The 26103-nt window shown below is 34.3% G+C and overlaps 1 protein-coding gene across 2 annotated transcripts; it reads left to right on the top strand.

Annotated features, from left to right (window-relative positions):
• Positions 1-2285: 2285 nt before the first annotated feature.
• LOC124635953 (probable protein phosphatase 2C T23F11.1) lies at positions 2286-24172 on the top strand. 2 transcript variants are annotated; one of them, XM_047171919.1, is made up of 8 exons: positions 2286-2436; positions 4879-5069; positions 5715-5812; positions 8655-8807; positions 10030-10210; positions 10468-10559; positions 11402-11575; positions 19982-24172. In XM_047171919.1, exons 2-8 carry the CDS (start codon positions 4883-4885, stop codon positions 20078-20080), a joined length of 984 nt encoding a protein of 327 aa, XP_047027875.1. In that variant the 5' UTR covers positions 2286-2436; positions 4879-4882; the 3' UTR covers positions 20081-24172. The 2 variants fall into 2 exon arrangements, with proteins under 2 accessions (XP_047027875.1, XP_047027876.1); XM_047171920.1 differs by lacking the exon at positions 19982-24172 and adding an exon at positions 13001-15335.
• The last annotated feature ends 1931 nt before the right edge of the window (positions 24173-26103 follow it).

Raw genomic sequence — 26103 nt, 5'->3', positions numbered from 1 at the left:
CTATGGGTCTGTACTTACAGCGTGTAGGTTGATTTGGGAAAGGTGCTTAGCTTATATGTATATTTAGGGCTGCCATCTCGAATTTTGCCAAACCCGGACAAACATTTGAAAAACCCGGACATTTGGCGTAATTCGCATTTTTTCCCCGAACGAGTACGATTTTTTTTAAACAAAATAATACTTAATTTGTAATCCATTTACTATTAACATATACTTAAATTCAATGAGGTGCTTCCTTACATGAAAAGTGTCCGGGTTTTCCCCGGACACTTCTTGAAACCCCGCCCGGACGGCCCCCGGACGGCCTTCAAACGAGGACGAATCCGGGGAAACCCGGACGGATGGCAGCCCTATGTATATTGCTTCTACACGTACCTACCTACTTCATGGCTCATTTCTTATTAACTTTATACCCATGTATGTTCCCATAAAAACAGGTCATTGACATCGATCAGAAGCATCCAAAAATATTTTTAGTTTATCGCAATATTTGCTTTTTTCTATTCCTTATCGAAATATCGCACCGTCCATCGTAGGGTCCTTAAAAAAAATCTACTATCTATGAATAAACATAAATTATTAAATACTATGCAAATAAAAATTCTACGCAAAAAACCCTGGTCGTTGCCTCAGCCAAATTCTGACGACACAGCTGGTTTGTTGAAATCAGCTAACATAATAATAATGTTATGGTTATTACGATTACGTATTCAATAATACGCACGACGGAAACGTATAACTATTGCAAATAATGCTTTACGACGTAATATTAGAAACTCTTTCAGTTGTAATTCTTATTTTTTTAATAGTTTATTCTATTTTTTATTGAAGTTTCATTTACAAAACATGGTATTTACCAGTCTACTATCGGTTTAAAGAGTTAACGGAGGTACACAATAAATAAATTATAAAAAATAAAAAAAAACTGCCTGTATGAAAAGTCTTAACTAACGAACTATCGGCAGAAACAAGTTGGTCAATTGTATAACAACATAAAAGATGAGCATCAACATTATAACACCTCTTCTTAGAAGTTGGGTAAAAAGGTTCATGTTATAAGGTTTATGTCCTGTGGATCAACGTTAGGTTTGAAAGTGAAAACAAGTGTGAAAATATAACAACTTCACCGCATTATGTAAACGAGAAAGTGCATAGTAGTGTGTTCATTCAATAAATCTTTAATTTGACACCCCCAACCATTGAAACTGATACCTCTTTGGTATCATGGCACGATCAGAAATCCGATGCCAGATCATTTGTCACAATTTATGAATGTAAGTTTGACGTGACAAATTTGCACTTTTAGAGTTTTTTTTTATAAATAAAAATTCCGTTTTGTATGATTAAAACATATTTCAAACGATATTGTCTCAAGCTGTTTCTTTGCAAGTTCTTTAAAAAGCGTATACACAGCAAAATGATGTTCGGAGCGTCAAAAATAATGAGGCGAGTGTATTTTTTGTATTCTAGGTGTGTTAATTTCCACCAACGGCAAATGTTTGTTTTTTCACTGAGCCTTGGTTTTAGTCACGGTCTACGAAGTGTGACTAACCAGCTGAATAGGTATTTTCACCCGAAGGTATGACCGTTGCCCGTCTCATCTGAACACATTTGTCTGCAGTTTAATTGCGAGTAGATTGAGGTAGGTGCTGTCAAAGTGATAATGGCACTTGAATGAAAAGATAGTCTACTTGTGTATCTAAGTGTATTCACCTCAACTTAATCTATTTGGTGTGTAACTAAATGCTGCCAACAAGAATTTTGACTACTATTTTTAAGATCACTAACTGTTTTTACAGAGAATATCATGAATTTGAGAGTCTGTCTTATGGGGACAGTTAAGGGGACTTCTTTGAGAACCCTTTTATTCTTAACTCCATTTGGGTAGGCAGATAACAAGATAAACAGTCTTGAGAAGATTTTTTTCACAAATATACATTACACAAAATGAAACTATTGCTTGAAATAATAATTTAATTAAGTAATCGTTGTTATTGCATTTACATTGATTTTATAGCCGTATTTTATTGTTAAAGTTTTTAAATAAAATGTTATATCAAGATTGGTTAAGTGCCTTGCGAAAAAGTAAACTCGTTTCGATTCTTTCTAGATTGTGACATTTCAATTCAATATGCTAATAAATCGTGATAGCGTTATTAGTTTTTTAGTCCTATTCAAAGAAATTCAGTAATTTTAATAATTCACAGGAATGTGTTTATGTTTTGTAATAAAAACTACTATTCTAAAAATATGATAAATCTTGGCAACACTGACCCTGTTTTGTGAACTCGAACTGTCACTTTGACGTTTCTCAATTTCTGAAATTCTTGGATTTTATTTACCTACGCATTTTGGTGAATTTTAGAGAAAACAAACCCTGATTTGTTTTAAAATATCACCATTGTGAACAAGAAGGATTTCTGTGTTACGAAAATCGTGAGTGTATTAATTTGTATTCTTTGTTTTAAACGTGAGGAATAACATCGCAGTACATGTATGAGGTTTATCTTATCTTTTTTTGTTGTTATAAATTTGATTATTTAAGTTTATTCAGTGCCGAGCAAGATAATTATGTTGTACAAACAATGTCTGTGTTTATTGGGTGCAGTATTAAATGACTGTTGTCATGAAAAAGGTCTTTTTGGAGGTGATATAAGCAAAATTGTATGACATCAGTTTTGTTACTCATATCTAACTTGATGTTCTATCGATTAGGTTAAAAATATTCGTTTTACGATTTCCTACGTGCCCGTCATATTTTATGATGGTTTGCCAGATCTTTGTACTGTGTATTTATACATTTTTCTGATAACATTTACTATGGAGGACACCTGTAAACTATGTAAATGTCACCGGAAAATAACAAGATCCGTAAGTTTATCAATTTACTAGGAAGTTTATAAACTTTCGTAAGATTCTAAACGGGAGATAAATTGTAATATTTTACGTCCACATTTTCGTAAATTGATAAACTTACTGAACTCACTCGTAAAATAATAAGTAAGCAGTAACCAAACGCTACGCGCGATCTGATTGGTTGGCTGTCACGTGTCACTTCTCCTTCCTAAGCATTGCCACTATGAACATTGACCAATCAGAGAGCAGTGTGTTATTTTACGTATTTCAAAGATCGTATATTTAAAAGAGTTTCTGTGATTGGTCGAACAATATAAAATCTTACGAATAGATATTCGTTAGTTTATAAATTTACCGTATGACGTCGGAAATTGATAATTTTACGAAAATGTGGACGTAAAATATTACAATTTATCTCCCGTTTAGAATCTTACGAAAGTTTATAAACTTCCTAGTAAATTGATAAACATACGGATCTTGTTATTTTCCGGTGACATATATTCAATTTGCAAGTAGAACGAGTTAGGAAACGTCTATTTAATTTTCATGAACCTTCATAATCACACTATTTAGTATACATATATTCCAAACAATAATATTTACATAAACCTATTGCCGTTAAAATTATTCTGACTATAGGGTGTAAATAGGCAAGTACCTAGTGGTATAAACTATTCTATAAATTCATGTTCAGTTTCTCATCAAAAGGATTAATATGTAAAGTAGCACACTATAGCGTTATGCAGTAATTTGCTCATAAAAATATATTGATGAGCATATAGGAACGTAACTTACTTACATTCACTGGCAAAACAACTGTGTTTTGCAGTCATAATTGATGTCTTTCCGTGATAATATGTGTCGCATAATTTTATCTGTTTGTATACAACTATTAACTGTTCCACGCTGTTTCATCCACATCCCAGAGAATCTTCTTCCCATAACTGGATTAAACTTAGCCTATGTTCAGTGCATTATAGTGTCGCTTCCTTACAGTGTAAGAACTATTCAAATAAATTCAGTAGCTGATTACAGACAAACAAACAATCAAATCTTTCCTCTTTACATTAGTATAGATTCTTGTAATACCTTAATACTTGTGGCCGATAAATATGTAATTATTTCCTTGAAATACTATGGTGTTTATTTCACTGAATATCCAAGAATATGGAGTGGTACTTTGTACTAGATGGGCTCAGACTGTTCGTACAACCTGGGTGTCAAACGTGACATGCCAAGTACATGGTTGTCATGTTAACTAACATGACACTTCAGTGAATGATGACCCAATTTTCGTATTTCAAACAGAGTGATCCTATAAGGAATACACTTGTGATGGTTATGTTTAAACCACAAGATTCTGTCAGCGGTTTGACCTAAAGCTCTGTCGATAAATGGCCTAACTAAAACAGAATTTTTGAAATGGAAATAAAAGATATTATGTTACCTTTATGAGTATAGAAAAAATGTTTCTGAGATCAATGCATTCTATGAATTCTTCGGCTTTATTATATTAGTATTGACAGCTCAATCTATTAATACTTATATATATGTACAATACAATCCACATTGAGTAAGCGTGGCTATTGATACTCAATCTTTCTCTGTGTGAGAGGAGGCATGTGCCCAGCTATGTTACGATAAAAAGGTTGGGAAAGGACATGTAAAACTTGTGGAGTAATCGGATTAAATGGAGTTCCTTGCTTGTTCTACATAGAAAGCTACTTTTGGAATGGGCAACTAGAATCAAACTTTTTTATATTTTTGACATTCTCAAGTGCTTGTAAAGGTCTAAATGAAGTAAAATTTTCTCCTTCCTACCTCTTCTTCTAACTTAAAATCCTTCTTTTTACTTCTCCTTATTACTTCTTCTTCCTACTACTTCAGACATCTTCTTATTTTTTCTTCTCATTATTACTTCTTTTTCCTACTACTTCAGACTTCTTCTTCATTCTTCTTTTTACTTCTTCTTACTTATCTTTATTACTTCTTCTTACTTAATAAATGATTTTTTCGTTACAGAGTAATGGGGCAAACCCTATCGGAGCCGGTGACGGAGAAGCAATCGTCGACATGTCAGGACAGCCGGTACCTCGTCGGATCATCTTGCATGCAAGGATGGCGGGTCTCCATGGATGACTCCCATACACACATACTGTCCTTACCTGAGGATCCTGGCACTGCGTACTTTGCAGTCTATGATGGCCATGGTGGTAAGAAATTTCGCATTTTTGTAACATCATCATTACTACATAGTATAAACAAAGTAGCTTTTTCTGTCCCCGTGTCCCTATGTACGCTAAAATCTTCAAATGCAACCGATTTTCATGCGGTTTTTTAATAGATAGAGTTATTAAAGAGAAAGGTTAACATGTATAATAACATCCATTAATTAGTGGGGTAATACTGTTACCCGTGCGAAGCCGGGGCGGGTCGCTAGTACTTCATAATCCTGTCTAGCTTAGTCTTCTTTAGAGTTTCTCACCCAAAAGCTAAAAAACTGGACCCTGATACTAAGACATTGCTGTCAGTCTATCCACCAGGTGATCTGATCATCATAAACGCATATCCTAGGTAACCCTCACAACTGATTGATTATCAGGCTTGTGATAAGATTAAAGAAATCTTAAAGATTATTTTGGAGCATTACAAAGGGTTCTTAAAAATCGAACATTTTTGGGTGCGGAATTTGTGCATTTTCCGTCCGAAGCAGTCAATAATTTGAAAGGGCTCCAGAATATGTATGCTCAAATGCTCCATGTTTTTCAGTCAATTACAATTCTGCAACATCTCAACATCATTTTCTTGTCACCCTTTAGTACACCATGGTTACTTCACCATACTTCCTTTGTCACCAGGTGCAAATATAGCTGAATATGCTGGGAAGCACTTACACAAGTTTATAACAGCTCGGCCTGAGTACCATCTTGGCAACATTGAAGAGGCTATGAAACAGGTACCTATGTGTTGTTCTCTGAAGAGGAAGAGCTAGTGGAAGTGCTCTTATACCTACCTGTAGAGAGTAAGAAAACCAGTGTGGCCAAATTGACGGATTTTAAATTTATATTCTACACTCCCGTCACTACATCCCGTGGGAACCTCTGCCCGAACCCGGATAAAAAGCCTTAGAAGCCTACAGACTTCTTCGATAAATGGGCTATCTAACACTGAAAGATTTTTTCAAATCGAGCCAGTACTCCCGGAGAATAGCGCGATCAAACAAACTCTTCAGCTATATAATATTAAGTATAGATTTAAAAATATAGAACAATGTCATTGGCAGTACGTTTAAAGGACAATGCTCATGAAGTATGAGAATAAAACCCAGGCCCGGCGCAAAAGAAATCTAACTCAAAATATAGGTAAAAATAAGTTATTAAATATTACATAGGGGGCATCATCGCAATCAGTGGCTATATGTGTGAAATTGCTATTCGAATATTAACATCTGCGCCACATTGCTACTCGAGATTTTAGAGGTAACATAATGTATTAGTAAAAGAAACAGTAAATAGATACAGTTGTGGTTTAAGAGTGTACATAATGACATGTTTCTCGCAACTTCTCCACTATTCTACCTACTTTTACAAGATAATAAGATGATAGAACTAAAACACGTTATGAATGTACTTTTCATTTTAATAATTAGATACGCTTATAAGTCATCGATTCTCTATTTCTAACACGACATGATCCAAAAATGTCGTTCGTGATCGTTTCTGAAAATAAGTCTTTATGGAATTTGGATAAGGTTGTTTTGAAAAGTTGCGTCGGGCGTAACAGCTCAATGGCAGTTCCACTCATTCTTTCTTTCCATGGTTGTGTACATGGTACATGTCTTTTCATGGTTGTACGGAACATTGTGAGATTCGCTCCACAGAATGCATCACTTTGGATGATCTGATTCCTGCAAGTACGCGAGGTTTCTTAAGAATTCATGAAGATAATTTTAAAATTCTCACACTTAGGTACGCGAATATTAGACATTTAAATGTTACGATTAAATAATATTAATATAACCGCGATAAAATCCGTAAAAGTAGTTTTATTAAAATTTTAAAATTCGCTTCACTTTCGGAAATCTTGTGACTACAGTTTGTAATATGTATTGAATTATGAACGTTATTCCTACACACCTGTGTCCTAGTCACCGAAGTCCTAGCAAAAGTGACAACCAAGACTTCCATAAAGTTCTATTTTATCCGTATTCGTCGCAATTAAAATGGAGCAATAAATAAAAACATGCATAGCTTAACCTTGTAATGAACGCTTATAATAACTCTAACGTACGTTTTTTTATTTATTAGTAAGAGTTTTCCACATTCTAAATTTAGATTTTTCCGAGCTCGCACTTAATAACTTAGCGTGACTTGTCCGCCCGAATATTTACATAATGCATCATCATTTAATAATATTTGTTCAAGTTAACAACGTATATTTTCTGTGTATACAAACTTCTGAAAGTGACCTTATGAAACGTGCATAGTCATAGCATGTTGGTCTGTTATTTTTTTTTTTGTGAAAACCTCATTACGCGGAACCTTACACGTGTAATATTTAAAATAGAAATAGGGTTGCCGCGGTCATTAAAAAAAACTTTTTTACTAAATATTTCTCTTGTAAATCTCTTTTGTGAAAAACTTGCATTTTTCATGACTGCTAGACTGAATATATTATGAATTTACACGAACAAAGAAAGTATTGTATTTTTTAATCGTCTTGACCATATTCCAAGTAAGTGTAAGTATAGTAGTATTGGCTGAAAAATGCGATGGCTTGGCTGAAAAATGCGATGGCTGAATGAAATGAAATAAATAATTGATACACGGTATAGGTTGCACCATTTAACTTAACTATAACGATAACCGAACAATTTAAAGTTGTTAAATCGCCGATTTGATCAATGGGCGGCAATATACAACATGTAACTTAATTAACGCACATCCTGAAATTAGTTTGTTCAGAATCGTTTACGGAATCGATTTATATCATTTTTAATATAGGTAATTTTTTATCCCAAAAATAATTAAAACTACGGAAATTATTGTCATATTAACCCTGTACAGTCAAAACAAATTCAAATAGACCGTAGGTCAAAGTTTTCCAAGAATTGGTATAACTAATTTAGTAAATAACAATGCATATACATGTTAAATTAAAAAATCAATGTATGTATTATGATTATAACATAATATTCTAATTAGGGTGTTTGAGGGTGTGCGTTAATTACGTTACATGTTGTATATATGGCTGGTTATCGGTATAGTGAAATGGTGCAATTCACCCATTAGTCAACTGAGCAGAATGTATGACGTGGTTACATTAAGTAGGCGTTAGTTACACGTTTATATTGCAAACAATTAATTTATACTAGACCGGTTAAAATGTGGTCATTAGTCTTTGTCGTCTGTTATTATTAAACTATGGTATGACTCCGTTTGCGTTAGTTACATAAAATAATTATGCGTAACATTGTAGGTTTTTGTTCATTAAAAGATTTTCGTAGTCTTCGGAAACGCGACTCAACTTTAAATACTGCTAAAACGTCTTTCTATCTTCGTCACACTGACCACAAATTTTGCTGTAGAAATGAATTAATTGTCTTAAAGGCTATTGTAAATATTCTATTAGTTTAATTATTGATATTTCAACTTAATTGACTTAGATAATTATTTTTTATCGGATTTTCTTTTTGTCAATAAAATAATTTAATGTTTAAAATCACATAAACATTACCACATCTAATCATCTCCCTTCAAAACCTTGCCAAGTCTTACCTAGAACAAACTTCTCCCCAGGGTTTCCTAGACCTGGATCAGGCGATGCTTGAAGAAGACATGCTGCAAGAGAAGGTAGCTGGCAGCACGGCAGTCGTGGTGCTTGTCAAGGATAACACTCTGTATTGCGCCAATGTTGGTGATTCTAGGGCCGTGGCTAGTGTTCGCGGAGGGGTAAGTGGCAAAGTGGCTTCTTGTCAAATGCTTGAAGGGGGGTAAGTGGCTTCTTATAAAGTGCAAGTGGTATCTCATTCAATCTTCAGAATTGAGTATTTCATTTTTTTTTGAAAAAAATATTGCATTGATTTTCTTGATTTGGAATATTGGCCATTATAATTTGTAATATAGACGAAAGAATTCAGGAACAGTTTTTCATTATTTACTTAAATTTTCTCCGTTATGTTGTGATGCAGCAAACTGACAAGTTTGAGGTTTAGTTGAGATAATGACAAGAGGAATAATTCGTGATAGAACTTTGAATTCTTAGTTGACCAAAGAACAAAAACTATTATAGGTACATTGACTTGACTATTTTAATTAATTGACGAGTTTAATTTGGTTATCACCGTGATCCTTTCTTCTATTTTCGGGAGGTCCAATCAATTTTCGTCCTTATATCCACCACTTTAAAATCTAAACTATATTTTCAAACTAATTTCGCTCTCAGGTAGAGGTGCTCTCATATGACCACAAGCCGAACAACGAAGAAGAGTTGCGTAGGGTCACGGCCGGGGGAGGTTGGGTACAACTGAACAGGGTCAATGGGAACTTGGCCCTATCCAGGGCATTAGGAGCCTATGACATACAAGTTATGAGTTTCAGTTGAGATAGTCACAAGAGCAATAATTTGTGATAGAACTTTGACTCCTTAGTTGTTCAAAAAACAAAAACTATTCTGACCTATTTTGACTGATTGACGACTTTAATTTGATAAAACTTATTTGGTGATCCTATCTTCTATTTTCGGGAAGTCCAATCAATTTTCGACCTTCTATCCACCACTTTAAAATCTAAACTAATTTCGCTCTCAGGTAGAGGTGCTCTCATATGACCACAAGCCGAACAACGAAGAAGAGTTGCGTAGGGTCACGGCCGGGGGAGGTTGGGTACAACTGAACAGGGTCAATGGGAACTTGGCCCTATCCAGGGCATTAGGAGCCTATGACATACAAGTTATGAGTTTCAGTTGAGATAGTCACAAGAGCAATAATTTGTGATAGAACTTTGACTCCTTAGTTGTTCAAAAAACAAAAACTATTCTGACCTATTTTGACTGATTGACGACTTTAATTTGATAAAACTTATTTGGTGATCCTATCTTCTATTTTCGGGAAGTCCAATCAATTTTCGACCTTCTATCCACCACTTTAAAATCTAAACTATATTTCGCTCTTAGGTAGAGGTGCTCTCATATGACCACAAGCCGAACAACGAAGAGGAGTTGCGTAGGATCACGGCCGGGGGAGGTTGGGTACAGTTGAACAGGGTCAATGGGAACTTGGCCCTATCTAGAGCATTGGGGGACTATGTCTTCAAGAGGAATTATAGGCTGTCACCTCAGGAACAGATTGTTACAGGTATGTACGATGTAAGGCATTTTGTAAGGGGAGATATTTGGTTAACATGGTTGTATGTAAGTAGTAGTTGAAAAAAAATTCAATAGTACTTGTAGTTTGTATTTTCCGCTTTCACTCAAGTAAAAGTACTTTTTCTACTATTTTAATTAAATAAAATATTAAGAGTTGGTAATGTTTTGAAGTAAGTAAAAGTAGGTTTTATAAAGATTTGCAAGCGATTTTTTTAAGTGTTAAAATGTATTTTCTGGTGTTTTCAGCATTCCCAGACGTGCAAGTGAGGCAAATAAACGACGACTGGGAGTTCATAGTGATCGCTTGTGATGGCATCTGGGAGGTGTTATCCAACGAGGTAAATACATTCTCTTTATTTAAACAAATTTCAACTTTAAGTCTTTGATCATAAGATTGAGAATGAGTGGTAAAGATTCACTCATTATAAATGAAAGATCCGATTGCGGTATGTTTGACAACTTTCACTCCTTGATAATTGTGCGGTATATAAATGTGTCTTAAAAACTAAGCTACAAGATGGAAAAGAAATCATTGTAAGTATATGTTAAGCTTAGCGCATTAATGATTAGATATCGTTCTACCGCTAACAGCTTTCGGCAGTCGAAAATCAACCTCAAATCCTTACCTATAAGGTTGAAAATACATTGAATCACAACGGAAATATATTAAGGTCCATTTCTTAAAATAACAGTTTCATATGACTTCAAAATATGTGAACCGTTGTTTTAAAAACTGGCCCTTGTCGGTGAGCTTTCTATTTTATTCAAAAGAAAATTATTTGAGTTTCTGATAAATAAATAAATACACTAAAGATTTTCTTCATGACAAGAACATTATTATAGATATAGAATAGTGCATAATTATAAGTAGATATTAAGCCAAATATTTTGTACACCAATTCGGTAGAATGTACAACCCGTGCCGATAAAGAATGGGATTAGAAATCGCGACAGCTGTATTCAACTCTCGCTCATGTGCTATAGTGTATGAGCGAGAGGTAAATACAGCTGTCGCGATTTCTAATCCCATTCTTTATCGGCACGGGTTGTATGGTATTCTATTTAGCACATAACACCTATGTTTGTACTGCATTCAGACAAATCAATTTTTCTTTCTTTCTATTTTGGACCGACTGTCCAAAAAGGAAAAGTTCTCAATTTGGATATTTGCTGTTTTTAGGAAGTAATATCATTCTGCCGTGTCCGCTTACTAAGCGGGTGGGAGCCGGCTGCAGTCTGTGAGGCATTAATGCAACGCTGCCTCGCGCCCAACTGCGCGACTGGAGGCCTCGGCTGCGACAACATGACCGTGCTCATAGTGTGCCTCGCGCCTTTCCCGCGCCTCGATCCCGCTGTGAGTAGCCGCCCTTATTCTGTAGTGCCTTGAGGGTTGTGCCTTTTTTTCAGAGACTACCTCGACTTTTTGGGGGCGTTGAGACTGAGGCCTAAACTCACCGATAGTATAAATATCGTTTTTTTTTTTAATAAATAACTGTTGTTTGAAAATGGAACGTGAAAATTCTCAGTAAATAGTTGTTTTAAGAATAACGTTTATGTTGTCGGTTAACTTAGCCTTAGTCCGATATTCTATCTACTGCTCGATTAATTGGTAATTTAAATATTTTTTTGTAAAACAGAACTTTATTTGCTCGTAACAAGTTTCGTAAAAAATATTTTACTCAATAGGTCTCTGAGTAAAAGGGCAATCTTGAGGTATAAAAATATATTTTTTATAATCGTTAGTTACCTTGCATGTTTGCATGATTGTTGCATGATCTTATTAAACATTCTGTATTCATATATTTTAGTTATTTTAGTTATTTTTATTTTGTTAATATTTGGTTTTAAAAACTATGTAAAAAAAATAGTGTCCCACCGTCATCGGGAACATGGTCCAAGATACCGGCGGTCAGGGCTCCATAGAGAGACACCTTCTGACGATGAGTACCAGGTCTGGAAGTACCGTATTCTGCATCAAGCACTTGATCGAACCGTCTACCCACAGCCTTATTAGGTGGAAAATTAAAAAAATACTAGTTTTCATCTTATTTTTGTTGCTAGTTGCAATATATTACCTTTTCAATGATTAGTTTAATCAAAGTCAGATTTCAAAGTCACGTTCTACGTATATTTTTTTAAACTTCTGAAAAAAAAAATTGGCCGTAGCACATTTATTCAAAAAATCTTTTATCCACGACTTTGACCAGATTCATTAGGTATCACTATATTTTAAATACAGTCCTCAATAATGAGCAACGTAGTCTATAGAAGGCTGTAGGCCTAGCACTATGGTTAAAGATAATGTTATTTTCCCCCCATTTCGTACTATGTGGGTTCCGACATATAACAAAAAAAAAAAAGAATTACTCAGTATACTGGCCAGTGCTCATGACGTCATGAATCGACGCCATATTAAGAAGTACCTGTTTCCCGTCCTGAAGTACTTCTTTCCGCAACCGGGGATACTGTAGTTTCCTAATAGTGAAAGAAATTTTCAAACCGGTTCGGAGGTCTCGGAGCCTTTAGTGTCCAAGCAAACAAACAAATGTTTCCTCCTTCTCATATTTATTCAGAACAGCCTTTTCGGTCGTGTACCTACATATACACATATATACATCACACTTACAATCTTTGAAACTTATTTCGCCAGTACAATATGGCGACGGATTCATGATGTCACGAGCACTGGCCTTTCTAATACTGAGTTTAATTTCGGAACACACAACCATCACGTTAATGAATATTATTCGTATACAAAAATGGCATATTTATTCCACAGTCTGCATTCAAGTGCATCGATCCGAGCCGTCCTAACAAGTACTGGACGCTGACCCCGTCTCGGCGGTTCTCTTAACTTTAACCACTGCCCACCCCCTTTGCACAAGCTTTAATACTTCTAGTGTGACTCTGTTACTGTGATCCCCTCGGTTTTGTGCTTGGTTGATTTTTATAATGTATTTAAGAAAAAAAAAATCGGTCTCAGAATGTTTCTGCCTGAATGTGCCAACATTGTGAGCTTATGAGCCAAATATTTGAGGTAAAATTCACTAGGAAAGATGAGTTCATACAGTCACCATGTGTTTCGGTGATTGCAGTTCAAAAAACAGCAAAATTTTCTGTGATTGCAATTTTAAAAACAGCAAATTTATATGTTTTTTTTTTGTGATTTAGTGCGTGTATGCGCTTTTGTTCACTGTTCAGTTAATTTTTGAACATTAAAAACTTTTTAATATTATGAAGCCAAAGAGACATAATGATATATTTCGAAGTATTATAGCGATATGAGGTTAATTAAGGAAATGTTATATTCACACTTTTGCAGAAGTTTAGGTTTTAAGATATTAAAATTTTATTAATTAGTTACCCCGGCATCAGAGCCTGTTTTATAAAAATAGCAATGCCAAAGTAAAATGCGTAACAAAGTAAACTTGAAGGTAATAATAATAGTTTTTCTTTACAAATATTATAAAAATCAACCAAGTCTAAGTAGAAAAAATATCTGCGTAATGTTTCTGTGATTTTGTGAATTTAAATTGTTAAGTATTGTTATTCAGACGTTGAATTTAAACGTCTTGTAGAGGATCCCACTGATCGCCCAACTTGCTGAGAAAATGGTCTAGTCTATCTGGGTTATTCTTAATGTCTTAATACCACAGGTACGGTAGGCAGGTGTCAGAGGGGTATAAATTACATAGTGGAACCTCCCTCTTGAATCGCTCTATCTAGTAAAATCCGTTGCGTACTTTTATAGATCTATACATACATAGGGACAGGCATCGGGGAGCTACTTTGTTTTTTTATGCTGTTTAGCAATATGGATAGCAAGAAAGGAATGAATTAAAAATACGCCCCGAATTCAGAAACTTTCTTTCATGAAGTTATTCATTTATTTTGCCTTTTGCTGAGCAAAACGCCTCCCTCATACTCTTCGATCCTTTTCTGTCGGAATAATCACGCTATAAAATTATTATAGAACAATAAGATATATTAACAAATATATCAATTTCTGCTAATTCATTAAGAATCACCCTAATAGGCTGTACACCGTTCCACCAAGTTGGGTTGCCAGTAAACTAAATAAGACTGTTGTGTGCCATCAAAGAGAAAAAACAACGATACTGTTTTTATATAATGAATGTGGCTTTCAATGTTACCATACTGAAAATATATTTTGGTGACAAGTTTATAATGTCCTTTTAGCATGCATATGCGTTTAATTTAAGTTATTAATGAATAGAAGTGACTAAAGAATTTACTGATTGCAAATAGTTTGTACCGTTGAAAATTCTACCACAGTGGTAGGTATTCTACCACAATTTTTTGTGTGGTACAATTAATATTTTTTAATACTAACCATTGGTGTCTTTATTTCGTAATAATTTGTACATATAGGCACATTAGAGTCTTGTCATTGAAATATTATTTTCTTTCGGACAGTGAATTGTAATCACCTGAAATTGAATGGGTGAATATAATTCAACTCGTTTTACATCTCTACAAAGTCAATGGATTTTATTTTATAAAAAAAATATATTTATTCAATATATGTGTGCCAGTAACTTGTTCTATAGTCATGATATACTTATACTGCAATAGTCTAGCCACACCGTGCTATTCCATTAAAGGTTCTTGGGTTTTTCGATAAAATTACGTTACATAATAATTTCCATTTTTTTTATTATTTAAAAGTCATTTTACTATTAAAATATCACACTTTCTGGATTTGAACGATAAAATGGCCACACTGAATTTTCTACCAATTCCTACCATTTTGTGGACTGGTAGCTTTACTTCAGTGTTGCCACATTTTTGTATTTTTTATATAAACGTTAATAATAATGGTTTGCTTTTAAAGTTTTTGTGTGAGTTTTCTATTATAAACATATTATTTGGTTTTCATGTTTAAATCATGGTTTTAAATGTGTTTTGTCGTCGTTTGCTCGTGTTGTCAAAATGAATTACATAGAGCTTTACTGGGTATTTTTTGCATGATATTAATACAAGCTGTTGATTTGCATGCGTGCCATAGTCAAGGACGTAATTATACTAATGATTCTCAACCCAAATCAACAAAAAAATTGGTACGAAAATTTTTGATTTTAATTTTTTTCCCGAAATTCGTCAACGTCACCTACCCGTTTTCAAACTCGGCGCGTATGTTACTGGCCTCAAAACCGTGCTCCTCCCTCACACAAACGCAAACACAAAGCATGCGCAACGATTATTCATTAATTTCATTCATAAAATTGGATTAGTTCTGAAATACTACGACATTATAATGACAAAAAAAGTAGTGCATATTAGCTATTTCCCGTCTACTGTAATTCCAATCGATTATTTACGTATTTTATGTCCTCCTCCTGAAGTATGGCACAAATGCAAATCAACACCTTGTATAATAACGCATGAAATACAATATAAGGGTATATTATTATGTAACTTGCATGACATACTGTAACGTAAATGCCGATATGTTGCATATACAATGTGTTACGTCAAATGCGCAAAACCTTGGGCACCTTAAACGATTTTTTTTAATTCTACTTTCCAAATTTTGAGCTAATCAACTTAAAAACCTTCAATTTTTTTCTGATCATTTCGCTTTTTGGCAAGTTCGTTGACCTATTAATAAATAGACAGAGCAATATCTTTTAATGAAGGATTTAGTAAAACCTAACATACTACATAGTTTCTTCTCTTCTTTGTTCTGATCAATTATTTTCAGGTTTTGCGATTATAACGTTGCATGTTGTATATGTTTATAACAAAATGTTGATGATTCAGTAAGGAAAGCTTTATTTTTGCATGTTATGTATCGTTTTTAACATTCGCTTATATCTGTGGAGTTTTTGACAATATTACATAACGGCACAGTTACACCATTTCATTAAAACGATAACCATACCATAACCAGCTATACTCTTTCCGCCCATGTTAAATCGACGATTTGAAAACTGAAAATGATTCGATTTATCGTTATAGTTAAATGGTGCAACTCATTATATCAGGCTTAGTACTGACAGTCTTACATTCAATCGTAACTTGAAACTAGAAAGCTGAAGTATTGTCAAATATGACACATTATTTAAATGTTATACATATTTTAAATTCTAGTTAACACCGCCTGTTGTTTGTGTCATCACTACGTGTTGCTTAATAAATTCATTGGAAAGCATGATAAGATCTTTTTCTTTACTCCCGTAGTAACTATTTACGTACCAGCTTTGTTCTTCTAATGTTAAAAAGTACAGCAGTGCATCAGTGTTGAAGCAAGTGCGAATGTAAGTAAATTCAGTGTTATTCGATACTCAATTTGCACGTAGATATTTTTCTTTTAATTTTTGAAGTGATTAAGCATTTGATGAACATATGCCATGAAGATGATGCGTGTCAGAAAACCGCCGGTGTCTGCGGTATTCCGATATATGAAGAAAGAAAATCGAAAGAGACAACATCAAGAAAAACAAAATCAAGAGAAACGAGATCAAGAGAAACAAAATAAAGAGAAACAACATCAAGAGAAACAATATCAACAGAAACAACATCAAGAGAAACAATATCAACAGAAACAACATCAAGAGAAACAATATCAACAGAAACAACATCAAGAGAAACAAAACCAAGAGAGACAACATATAGAGAAACAAAATCAAGAGAAACAACATATAGAGAAACAATATCAACAGAAACAACATCAAGAGAAACAAAACCAAGAGAGACAACATATAGAGAAACAAAATCAAGACAAACAAAATGAAGAGAAAAAAAGTTTTAACAGCCAAGGAGAGCAAGGGCCGAGAACTTCATCGTCAAATTTTTTATCGGTCATACAAGAGCCAAATAATATATCCTATAATTTCAACGTCAACAACCCGAACTTTATACCCAAATATAAGGAATCGATAAAAAAAATGAATAAAAGTTTTGACCAGTGGAAGCGTTTTTTCGAAAAATATCCCAGCTCACGTAACTATGACGTGATGCTGAAGACTACGAGGATATTAAACGAAGCCTTGGATGAACAGAAATCGCGTAACAGAATTTATAATAAACAAGAAAAAATGGTTTACGGTACCGAGTGTATACCGTTAAAAGCTCTGGAGAAGAGAGCTCTAAAAATTAAGACAAATAAAACGAAAAATCGCAAGCGTTTGGGTGATTTCGCAAAATTTGGCGCTCCGAAAATGAAGAAGTAATTTTTGACAATTGTGAACTCTCTGTTTATCGAGCTTAAAATAATGCCACGAATTAAATCATTTCTCTATTCTGTATTAGTATTCAAGAAAAATATCTATACATCGTATTATAATAAGGTTTTATCAAATACACTGAATGATGTGTCAAAAATTGTGTCAATTGGCAATTAAATTTGAATGAAATTGGGTGACGTTTTATTAAAAAAAAGATATTTTAATTTGCATTAAAAGTTAATAATTGGCAAACCAAAATCCTCGTGGTTTTTTCCAAATTTAAACCATCACGTTTTTAATTGGCATTAATAAAAAAAAAATCGGCAAACCAATAACCGCGCAATATTCAAAATTATTTTTTAAATTGGCATTTAAAATTTTAAATTCAAAACTTATTTCACGTTTTTCAAAATTAATTTTATTTAGCTATAAAAACTCATTAAAATATAGCTTGGTTGAAATGACCGCTTTAACACCGACGTATTTTCTTTGTCATGTTTTTTTTTCAAATCCTTTCCTATTTTATTGACATTTGTCATTTTAATAAAGCTATGTTTTAACGAATTTTGCATGTTCCCCAAAAATATATATCGCTATGCGCATAATAACATTTTTACACCCATTTTAATGCTGCTGCTAACCAGACATGTGGACCCTAAGTGTGGTACCCTATAAGTATAGTTATATATATAAAGCCTGAAATACTCCATTTGACTAGGCATTTAACTAAAGGTAAAGTTATAAATAAATAAATGATGTTGGGACACCTTTTCATACACGGTCGGTTAGCCCCATGCTATTAATTAACTTGTGTTATGTGGGCTAACACAACTGATAAACTACATATAGCTACATATATACATATTATAACACTCAGACCAAAATAAGTAACTGTCATAATAATATTTAAGTACATAGATTTTTAGATTTATTTTTAAATTGGTTTTAAAGTAAATGTTTTATCTTCAGTGAAGTGCCTATTCGAATGAAGTAACCCCATATAGCCAGCCATGCTTGCGAATCCGTCTTTGTATGAGATATTATCTATTTTATCACACAAAACTACGTAAGTATGAAGAACACTGATGTTCTTAAGGTAAGGTCTGTATATATTTGCAAAATATCTGACAAACATACTCAATTTTAAGGCTGTTTACATAACACCACCAGAAACCAGCAAGGCGAATATGGAATTTAGTTTCTTGGGAAAATTTATACGGTCAGCAACAAGTCTTAAAAAAAATTGAAAATACCTGAACAATGAAAATCTACTAACTAATTCACGATTACAGACTAAAATAATCTAGTTCTTAGGTAATTAATACAGTTGAGTAATACAGATTTTGCATTTCAGATTTCTGTGTCCAGGTATTTTGTAATTTTATTTGTGCTTATAGAGTTTGTTCTTGACTGTACACTGTATGAAAACTACCCAAAACATGAGTCAAAAATAGCTTTTGGTCATTGAAATACTATGTAACTTATTCCCATTTCACATCTAACATTAAGCGTTAGAAATGAATTATCTTATGTAGTGCTAGCTTGCGAGATTGTTATAGGTAATGTATTTATTTTTAATTAGTATTTATCTAAGACATATATTAATAAATAGAGCTGCCGCGCTAAAATCATGCAAAAGGCGCTCTTAGTGGAGATAAGGAAAGCCTCGCATTAGAACGCTGTCGTGCTTAGTTTGATTAGCTTAGGGTTCAATATAGCTTTATCTCTCAGCTAGCAACTCATATACATACGTGGTCGTTAAAACTTGGACCAGCTTGTCAGAAATTTTATAGCATAAAAATGCATGCATCGGAGATTTTTTTCTAGACTAACAATTTGTCCACTGGTAATAGTTACTGTATAGAAAGGTGCTATACACAGTAGTATACATATTAAGCATATAGAAAAGCTAACCAATAAGGAAACTAGAAAACAGCTGTATCTATAAGCTATATGTATTGCAGGGTCCTAACAGGTAAGTAACAATGTCGATATGTACAGTCGACTTCAGGTCAGTGGTAACAGTTTTATAGAAACATCGTACTTATTACTATTGAGTTAAGGTGCATGACAGTTACCACTGATGTGCAGTCTACAGTACTTGGAAGCCACGGTCTATCAAAGAATATTTTCTGATAGGTAAGTTTCATGAGGTCAGACATTGCACTAAAAAGAACAAGACTACCAAAGCGGAACAGAAAGAAGGTGTTTTTAAACAACCTATAGAATTTTGTTGTTCACACATCTCATCTCACCTGGGCGGAGAAATTCTATTGGTTGTTTCAAAATTCTCCGTTCCGTCCCGATTTGGTGAAGACTGGGACAATAACTGGTTTGTAGACATATAAAGTATGCATATTGATATGGCATCCTCTCCTACACAATAAGCACAGCGAATTATGCACTGATGAAATATTTTTGCAAACTCTTGGGCATGGCAACATTTAACTAATGGTGTGGTTACTAACAAAATAAAGCAGGTAACAAAAACTACTAACAGCACGTTCTAACCAAAAAAAGGGAGAATAAAGTTAGGTATTGACGAGGACTTTTTCTCAAAACCTTTTCAGACTACACCAGTACCCGAAGAGCAAGAATTAAACAGCAAATTCATGACCAAAATGGAAGATTTACTCTACGTTGAAGATGAGGAAGAGGACCTAAAATGAAATGAAGCTATAGAATATATCACGAAAGGTTTAGATCGAATTGTTGACTGGTCTCAAAATAACACTCTGGTACTCAACGCATCGAAAACCAAATGCATGATAATCGGCACGAAACACCAAATAAATACTGCTGAAAATCTATACGAACCAATTGTGAACGGAGAGGAGCTCAAATGGGTAAGAATTACAAAAAAATTAGGTCTGCTTATAGGCAATGAACTCCGTTTTTCAGACCATATTAATAACTTAGTACAGAATGCATTTTACAGGTTAAAAATATTGTATGGTATTCGGGAATTCCTCTCTGAAGACGTAAGGAAACTACTATCTGATTTATTGGTGCTCTCATCATTCAATTACTGTGATGTTGATGCGTATGGACCTAGGATACTTCAAAAGACAAAAAAATGTATTCAGAAGGTCCAAAATGCTTGCATTCGGTTTTGCTACAGAGTACCAGGAAGGTCTCACATATCTCCTATCATAAATGCAAAAGGATTGCTTAATATGGAATCAAGACGCCATGTGCATTTATTAGTTTTCATACATAGGGTTATCACTGATAAACGTGCATCATACCTATACAATAAACTATTTTGGTGCGCTGATGACCATAACTTTAATACTAGATCTAAACTAAAAAATAAACTTATTATACCGAAGCACAGAACGCAGGGATATAGGGGTAGCTTCAAATATACAGCATCAAAAATATGGAATAATATTCCCCCACCTTTAAGAAATATTAAAAACGCATTCAATTTTAAAAACGAGTTTAAACATGTAAACGGGAACGGTTAAGGGTTCGAGCTGAAAACCAGCGCTTGGCAACCCCTTTTGGGAAGCCTAAGCATAAGCTGACGCTCGAACCTTTTCCTTTCGGTATTATAGCCTCCATGTTAAGTTTTTTTATTTTTCTGTTTGCTGTAATACTGGAAACAATAAACTTCTATTCTATTATTAGAACTTTGTTGATGTAAATCTGTGTACATAGCTAGGTTAGCGGTGTACGACTCTATCGTAAACGTTATAAGGTTGATAATCGTTTGTAGGGTTAATGATTGTAAGTCGTTCTGGTTTTTGACGCATAAATGTTAGGCGCGTTTTATATTTGGTAGGTAGTCTTTGAATGATTGAATTGACGTTTGATTTTAGAGCAGGTGATTCTGATTTCGTTGGTTCGTGAATTAGAATGCTCATGCAGTCGCTTTATTTGTATACTAGCTCGTGCCAGCGGTTTCACCCGCATCCCGTGGGAACCTCGGCACGAACCTGGATAAAAAGCCTATAGCCTTCCTCGATAAATGAGCTATCTAATACTGAAAGAATTTTTCAAATCGGACCAGCAGTTCCTGAGATTAGCGCGTTCAAACAAACAAACAAACAATCAAACAAACAAACTCTTCAGCTTTATAATATTAGTATAGATGAAAATTTGTTCTATGCTTATACAGTATGGAGGAGGAAACATTTGTTTCTTTTAGAGCCTAGGAACTCCGAAACTACTGAACCGATTTAAAAAAATCTAACTTTGTTGGGAAGCTTGAATATCTTCGAGTAGCATAGGCTATATTTTGTCCGGGTACGGCAAGAAGTTCCACCAAGATGTAGACGGAACCGCAGGAAGCCAGCTAGTCTACAAATAAAGCGACTCCATCAAACGTGTTGGGTCATTTAAAAATTGCTATACGTACAGACTAGTCTTGAATTCCTAACAATTTAATGATATTTTCACAGTTAATTATTTATTGCATTACAAAAGAGTTTTATAAATTGACATCCCCATTACATTTATGTTTTTTTTTTTGCATTATCTTCATATTTTTGGTATTTATGTTTTGTTTTCCAAAATATAATGTGTGACTATTATTTTTTGTTGTAATTTACTTTTCAAATAGAAATTTTGTCTTTATGAAAGAAGTAGTCGTTATTTCATTTTGTTTATTCAGCAGCAAATTTTTTATATTTTGTAATATTAATTTTAAAATACAAAAAATGGTATTCATTTTATTATTTATAACTTTTATTACCATTTAATGTTAGCTGTTATATTTTGCCATAATTAGCTGAGTTATTATCATTTTGTGACTTTTAATTACTGTTTTAAGTTGTATTTATTTATCGCAGTTTCAAGCTATTGTTTTAAATGTATTTTAATTGCTATACATAGAAGTTCCTCAGGATTGGCCGTTTCATATGGACAGACGACAAATATTTTATGATTTTTTTTTAGTTTTAAAACATGGTTGTGTCGTCAGTATTAAGTTTTTGTTAATCAAAATTTTGATGATTTTATTGTTTTTGCATAAAATGTAATAATTTGTACATAATTTTGTGTATAAATTGTGAATAAAAAAGTAGTTCTGGTCAATCCTTATCCTGTGATACTAAATAATTTAGCTTTTATATTTGAATTTACCTTTTATTTTGCAATTGTATCGAAATTTTTGTAAAGTCGTATTTTATTTTTATTATAACACTTGTTGCATTTTTGCACTCATTTATTTAAAACGAAATGTTTATTTTAAAAGCTTTTATTTTTAATTTAAATGTTTTTAAGGCATTTAATTATTTGGCGCTGGATTGTATCTTCAGCGCCTAAGATCTATTATTTTAATGTATTTTAATTTCTTTGTTAATTTGTCTCAAAGATATGTTTATTGCCATATAAAAATGCACGTTATTCAGATACTAGATTTTTAGTTGTTTACATACCTACATAAAAAAGAAGAGTTAAAAGATATTGTTTGGTTCCAAAATAGGCTTTCGAAAAATATTGTTGGTTATGGAGTGGATTCAAGTTTTTTTTTAGAACGTTGTACTGTGGAAATGAACCACAGTAAATAAAATTGAGCCTTATTAATTAAATAGGTAAATTGTAGGGTAAAAAATAATTTGATTCGCTATGGAAAATCTGTCGAACGATGGAACGTAATTCAATGTTTGAATTAATGGATGCTTACCTACAGAAGTTATTTTATTTAGTTGACCTTTTATTTAATTATTTATTTTGACTATGTCAAATTCATAATAATGGAAGATAAAAATAATTAATAATCTACCGGCAAAGAAAAAGTTATTTTTTATGCTTGAATTTTGAACTAGGTTGTTGATAATGTAAATATCGTTTTTGAATGAATTTTTTAATATGAGCATAATGAAGTAGAATTTTTATTTAATGTAGCTTTTTTATAATCGGGGAAACTATTCGTAAGTCGGACTTGACCAGACCAAGAAGGTATGGTATCTTACTGATAGTCCAGAAAACATCAAATGACTCCTTCTCTGAACTTCGATACCTACAAAGGTTTGAACAGCTGTTAAAATTTTAAATTGTACCAACGAGAAACCGCTGCAGAGGTAATTAGTATTTCTCTGGTTCTTGGTTGGTTGATTTCTGAGCACCTTTATCACAAGGTCCTCAAGGCCTCTGAAACCGGACATTATGAAACTTCATCATCATCATCAGCTCTGAATCCCAACCCACTGACATTATTATTGTCTCTGCCTAACCTTTTCCCATCACACCTAATGCAACTGAGTAACAGTATTTTTTAAGGAGTATAATAGACCCACCTGAATACATGTGCCATGTCACCTTAAATCTAATAGTTGGTTTAATTTTTGCCTTTCTTCTGAGTTTGAGAGATTGGTAAGTAAATACATCATCTGCCCAGCCTTCTCCCAACTATGTTGGGGGCGTCTTCCAGTCTAACCGCATGCAGCTGAGTACCTGTGCTTTACATGGAGCGACAGCCTATCTGACCTCCTCAACCCAGTTGCCCGGACGACCTGACTCTTGGTAAGACTGGTTGTCAGACTTCCTGGCTTGTGATTATCCGTAATGACAGCCAAAGATGTTCAAATGACAGATGTAAGTAAAAATACCTATTAATGTCTTCGAAAGTCCTAAGCTACGAATTATTTCCCTGATTGTATATTGTATACTATGGAATAATAATTTAGTTGTATGTTTTGATAATATGGTGACATATCTGGAATTGCACTAGTCGCGTTGTAAGTAGTCCGGTTTGTACAGTACCTTATGTTAAATTGTGAAAACCTACGTTAATAAAGTTGTACATTTTTAAATGGTGGTTTTATTTCAGTCTCATACCAACCTTTCTCTAATAGGTACTTCATCTCAACCAAAATTGGCAGAAGTTTCTTATTCAGGGGTTTGCTCAACTTTCAAAAACCAAGTGAAAGTGCTCTGCACATGAGCCACAATAGGCCTTAGACATAAGTAAGGGTCAATTCCCACTGAAAGAGCAGCGGCCGTAAGAGCACGGACAATGTAAGAGTGCGGCGCGGCGCGGCCCAGCGCGGCTCCGCGCGGCCCGCCGCGCTCGCGCTCAATCACTTGCATTTACGGCCGCTGCCGGCCGCTGCCGGCCACTGCTCTTTCAGTGGGGATTGACCCTAAGGGGACTGCTATGATAGACTGACTTAAATTAAGTAGGTACCTGTCGCTGTTTGATTTTGAATATTTTACATTTTACAGCTTTGTCAACAACAACCGACGCAAGAGAACTGGTTATGTAATGCTTAGCTGGACTTTGTAAGTAGGTACCTACGGTAGGTACCTTAATCTTGGTGCCTTTCAGAGATGAACTTTTTCTATCAGGTATCTGTCAAGTTGTTACGAAGAGATGAACTGTTGGCTCTTAACTTAGTAAGTAGGTACATATTTTTAAGATACACGAAAGGTCCAGGCGTGAATCTAACTTGATTGTTGAGCCAGTAATAGATGGCGTCGTACCTAGTAGATAATACTTGAATACTTAATTATCATGAAACCGTAATGAGCAAGCAATAACAACCGTCTGCCTTCTGTCGACGCCGTCTGTTTTTGAATATCCACCAGAATCATAAAAATACAAATTAAAATCATTGTTACTGTTCCATTATGATTATGACAAACCATTTGTTATTTTAAATCCTATTGCGAATTACCTAAAACAGTTATATCCTGACTGCCTCGTTGGTTCAGTTGTCGATAGCCCGACTGCTGTAAACGAGGTCTCTGGTTCGATTCCCGGGACGTGCCGAAATCGCTTTGTGGGTTTTAGAAACTTTCACAAAGCAGCTCGGAATCTGAAATTCGGCGGCGTTACACCCCCGTGCCTGGGAGGGCACGTAAAGCCGGCTCCGAACGCTGCTCAGTAGCAGTCGTTGTTACAATTTCACGTCGGATTCCGTCAGGCAGATTTGAAAAAAATCTGACACCAGCTCCGTCTTGCTAGATGATTAAACCTGCAGCCTATGTACCTACTTTTAGTTGTATCTAATGTGAAATGGCGTGGCGCGATACAGGTAGGCATGGTATGGCAGGGATTTTAGGATGGAGGTACTTTCATTACGATAACAGCTTAACTTCTATCTTTTTTTTTATTATATGCTAACTTAACATCTAAGCTTAACGATCAAATACCAGTTAGCAACGAAAAACAGACAATTTAACCTTCAAACCAACAAGTTGTGTACAAACAGCGCGTTACAATCGGCATCGAACTGGGTTCATCCAGGTGACAGCTAATTGGATCACCTCGCCACTATAAGAGGGAGGGGGGAGTTTCACGCGCAGGAGTGGCGTCGCGTCAGCCACGGCGGTCGTTTAGTCTCGTAAGTAGATTTTTGTTTTATTTCTAGTATTTTTATAACTCTCTAAACATTATTCGTGAATCTGTCAACCTGTTGGTGAAAACCACATGAAAATCCGTGGAGTTCGTGTGAAAATAAAGGCCTAAGTTCAATCCTCATCCGGTAATGTGTTGAAAAATGTGGCATAATGTGGATTTCTGTCCCGATGATACCAAAAGGTTTTAGGGTTTATTAAATGTGACTATAGAATTGGTACCTACATAGATAGCTTTAGTAGGTACTTTGGCTTGGCTGAATTGATTATGACAACTTATGTTTTCACTGGAGTGACGATGTAACAAATAAACAGGCAAATTAACTTATTTCTAATTTACTTTTCTGTAAAGTCGACTTTGCGTTTTGCTTAGGTAAATTTTAAA

Source organism: Helicoverpa zea, chromosome 13, assembly GCF_022581195.2.
Source record: "Helicoverpa zea isolate HzStark_Cry1AcR chromosome 13, ilHelZeax1.1, whole genome shotgun sequence".
NCBI classification, from domain to species: Eukaryota; Metazoa; Arthropoda; class Insecta; order Lepidoptera; family Noctuidae; genus Helicoverpa; species Helicoverpa zea.
Note: the sequence above shows the minus strand (reverse complement) of the source record. Positions and strands in the feature narration are given on the sequence as shown.